The sequence below is a fragment of the Cryptomeria japonica genome, chromosome 8 (genome assembly GCF_030272615.1).
Source record: "Cryptomeria japonica chromosome 8, Sugi_1.0, whole genome shotgun sequence".
Taxonomy (NCBI): domain Eukaryota; kingdom Viridiplantae; phylum Streptophyta; class Pinopsida; order Cupressales; family Cupressaceae; genus Cryptomeria; species Cryptomeria japonica.
The window spans coordinates 721,457,533-721,462,095 of record NC_081412.1 but is presented as its reverse complement, the minus strand read 5'-3'; the positions used below and the strand labels follow the sequence as shown (position 1 = coordinate 721,462,095).

At 33.8% G+C, this 4,563-nt stretch overlaps 1 protein-coding gene across 1 annotated transcript; it reads right to left on the bottom strand.

Moving 5' to 3' along the window:
- Window positions 1–927: 927 nt before the first annotated feature.
- On the bottom strand, window positions 928–3,386 carry LOC131074196 (glyoxylase I 4). The gene is made up of 3 exons (XM_058010759.2): window positions 2,892–3,386; window positions 2,153–2,255; window positions 928–1,539 (listed from the first exon to the last, which is right to left on the bottom strand). The coding sequence occupies exons 1-3, from the start codon at window positions 3,068–3,070 to the stop codon at window positions 1,291–1,293; spliced, it is 531 nt and encodes a 176-aa protein (XP_057866742.1). The 5' UTR covers window positions 3,071–3,386; the 3' UTR covers window positions 928–1,290.
- Window positions 3,387–4,563: the final 1,177 nt, after the last annotated feature.

Sequence of the window (4,563 nt, the reverse complement as noted above, 5' to 3'; positions counted from 1 at the left end):
AACAAATCCTAACAAAGGACAAAATGACAAATATGATAAGCCATTTCTCTCTGTTTCCACCTGTATAAGATGATCAATTACAAATAGGAGGGTGAGAGGACCAATATGGATTAGTAAAAAATGTATAGATGTATAGAGTAGATTGCCTTACAATTACAAATTGAAAAATGTAAAATGTCCAAAAAGAATTTTAAAAATTTTGTATTTGTAGAGTAGAAGATGGTTGTAGAAAGATGAAAAAAAAACATTTTTAAGGAAGACTTGAAAGATAAAAGGTTGCCAAAAGGGTAAAAAAGGACTTTACTGCTATGGGACCTAATGTTTTGGCCTTCCTTCCATATTTTGAAAACTATATTTTGTAAATAAAAAATGACGGTGTCAATAAACACCATTGATAAGTTCATTTTATAATTCAATAATTTGTCTCAAACGAAGACTAGGAGCAAACAGTGTGTTTAGAGTGATACTCTAAACTTTCAATTCAAACAAACGCAATGCATTGATAACTGTCTCACTGGCTGCAAATTTCCAAAATCATGTCCACACCCACCATGTTGATTCAATACAGTCAACAGATAAAATCAAATTAAATGGACATTTACCAATTTTACACTCATTATTGTAATTAAAACGAGTCAAAGCACTGGGCAGAAAAGTGAAGGTATACAATTTTCACCATTTTGAAAACCCAGCACAATAAACAAAAAGGATGACTTAAAACATCGTCATGATATAAAAAGCTTGGTGAAGATTTAAAAAAGCTTGCAATAATCAATTATTAACACGTTTATTACGAGAAGAATTGAATATAAATATAGATAGTCGAGATCATTCAAAACATGCCAACAAGAAATTGCAAGAAACTCACACATGTTTAATGTGTAATAATTTTTAAAAAAGATATTCAAATCGAGCTAGTCAAGCATGTTAAATCCAATGTCAAAATATTAACAAAATTTGTGCACCTCATATATACCAAATTCAATGCATCACGTTCAACATGCGTTGTATACCTTGGATTTAGATCATCTGCCAACTCATCTTACAGAATTTAAAGACAAATTTTCTGTATTTCATTGTATAGATCCAAAGTGCTCAAATAAATTGTTTTTTTATGCATTGACCTCAAACACCAGCTTACAATCTTCACCCCAAGTGGAGAATGACAGTGAAATGCCCAAAGCAGCTAAGCATTAATTGTGCCCCACCCATATCAAACCAAAAGAAGAGCTCCTTAAATCACCCCTTAAATGTGAACTCTTTGTATATATATGTATATTTTGTATGGATTCAAGTATCACATTCTGCACTCTCTAAAGCGATGGGAGGATTGTGCAAATCAGAAGGAAGTCTGATTTTACTACAATGGCAGAGAGGTACCAGAGTTAGCCTTTCACAGTTGCAAATCTCTATCATGAAGCCATCTGGGTCATGGAAAAACGTCTGCTCTATTATAGCTCCTCCTTCCTCTAATGTTCTCTTGATATATTTTATGCTCATCTTTTGCAGTTTTCTCTCTACAATACTCATGTCTTCACACTGCAATAACATATGCATAAATCATCAAACACACAAAGAATGTATACACAACCATTGAAATAACATGTGTACAAATTATCAGACACGCACTTAAAGAATTTATACACAATTACCACATCAATTTTCTTCTAGAGAAGATACGGTAGGAACAGAGAATCCACAATAATTTTGATGGAAAGAAATGAAATGAGTTTGATGTGAAGCAAAAGATGAAATACAATTCATTATTCTTGGTAACTATAGAGGAATAGTTGCAGAATTTATTAAAGATCTAATCACTGATAAAAAAATATTTTTTTGTTCATGTATACAAACTTTGATTCTCTTAATTCTCTTAGGGAAGGAGGATGAGGTCCCAAAGGAGTTGACTGTACACAAATATCCAGTAGTTCAGACTCCAGAGGGCTATATGTACATATATAATACCTACACATGTTGTAATCCATAGTAGTAAATATACTTATGCCCATATATACTTTTTAACTGTCTACTTCAGTGAATATGCATACACCCATTTATATATTGTATTTGAGATTAAAGTATATACAAATACCCATCACGGTAGAAGAGAGAATCATGTAAAGAATTCAAAGCAAAGTGATGATTAAAATACCTGAAATGATATGTGATTGTCAATGGGATTCAACTCCTTCTTTGGAGGGAAGTCAGGCTTTTTAGATTCTACCAAGTGAATACCCACGCCATAGTTGAATAGCCTACAACAATATAGCCAAGAAAGAGGGAAAAATGCCTTAGAACATGTAAGCATATATAAAACTCATGTGTACATGTAGTCATGAAGAATTATGCACCATGGAATCGGCGGTCTATAATGATTCATTTGTAGAATCAAAGAAATGGGTGAGCTCTAGAACGTGTATACACATTGAGTATAGTACACAAGAAATGGGTGATATGGATGGGCTCTAGAACATTTGTGTATACTCATTGAGTATAGTGCACAAGAAATGGGTGATCCCATAGATATCTGTACATATATTAATTAAATATACTGTACAAGGAAATATAGATGAAATCTAAACATTTGTACCTCTATTTATAGAAATATGGATGGTCTCCATAATATATGACACTATCTTCATTTTAGATATATTGCAAAAGAAAAATAGGTGGCCTTTAAAGCATGTGCCCCCTCAAATAGTGATCTCTAGAAGATATGCACAGATATTAATGTAGTACAATGCCCAAGAAAGGAGTGACCTCTAGGAATTTATATGAACAAATATGCCTGAACTATACTACCAAAGAACACACTATATGTATTGAAGATATGACAGTTGAGAAAGACAGAGATGACCAACAGAGGATTGTAATGAAGAAATAAACTTTACCAAGCTCCACCAAAGTTGAAGGTCCCTGGTCTTTTGATGGGCACAAATCCCAAAACTTTCTGATAAAATTCCATTGAGTCCACCACTGATGTGCATAGCAGAGACACATGATTGAGAGCCCACAATGGCAGAGGCTCCTCCTCTTCCTCTTCTACTCCATTTTCGATTTCTTTCATCATTGTACAAATTTGAACTAATGGAAGTGGGCGAATTGGAGTTTATAGGTTTTGAATGCAGAGATTTCAATAAGTATTCTGTGTACAGAGATTTGGAGATCTCAAACAAACATGAATGAATTGAGCGAATTGGGATTTATAGGTTTTGAGGGCAGAGATTTATAGGTTTTGAGGGCAGAGATTTCAGCAAGTTTTCTGAATGCAGAGATTTGAAGATCTTAAACAAACATGAATGAAGTGGGCGAACTGGAATTTATAGGTATTGAATCTACAAATACATGAGGAAAACGTCCTAGTGAAAGCAGGTCAGCTTGCTAACTTTGATGTATATAGAAATGGTAGATTCGAGACATTTTGAGCTTGTTTTCTCCATCGTCAAGTGCCGCATTGTAATGGATACACGTAGTGTATTCATGTGGTTCAATTATCAGCGAGCTTGCATGTAGGCACGTAGACACGTTACGTGTTTTTATAAAATTGTGCTGAATTATTAAAGGGACACATTAGTTACCTCAGAAACACTAGATTCTTTGTTTATAATGTTATTTGTTTGAAATATTAATCAAAGTCAGTTGATATTTAAATTTTCTCTGGGACAGTCTTAAATTACACACACTAAACAATATATTAAATCTAGAGAATGTCAGTCAATTTTGAGTGTTTTGTTGGGAATGTGTAGCCTAACGGTCACATTCGTCTTCTCAACTCTTTGATTCACAGCTGAATGTGAATGTATAAATAGATGTGTATAGTCATGTATTGAATATTGATTAATAGATAGTTCTCCCTACTTTTAGGTGGATGTAGTCAATTATGGTGAACCACGTAATTTGCTATGTGTTGTGTTTATTTTCTGTTTGTTTTCATTTTAGTTTAGTTGATTCTATGTTTTCTTCTACTCATTTAAATTAACAATTGGTATCAGACCCATGGTTGGATTGAGTAGAGATGGAAGAAGAAGATGAAGCTGATTCCATCATGGAAGAATTTCTTGATAATTTAGAATTCTTGGAGAGTGGTGTTGTGCAAGTGAAAGCTGAAACGAAACGCCACATACATTGGTGGGATGGCTGGAAAAATGAGGAGGATCTGGTTGATGAAGAGGACATTGAGGTGAGTGAAGAGGAGCTTGAAGAAGATGAGACATATGATGCTGAAAGCTACCAAGAGGAAAAAATTATGAGACTAAAGAAGGAGAATTTTTTCCTCACGAATCTATTCTATTTTATGGAAAATTCTTTGACAAGAATTTTAGAGATTGAAACTTCGTCAAGACAAAGGGAAAAAGAACTAATGGAAAGCTTAAATGGACCCAAAGTAAATATCGGTAATCGTGAAGATATATCGATTGACAGGCATCTTGAGTTTGAAAATCTTGTAACGGCTGTGGAAAATAATTATAGTAATTCAAAAGCCAAATTATTGGCTCTTCAAGAAGATTTGCAAAATGCTCTCTTCAGAGAATCTGAGCTTCGGATCAAGCTGAAGAATGTGAA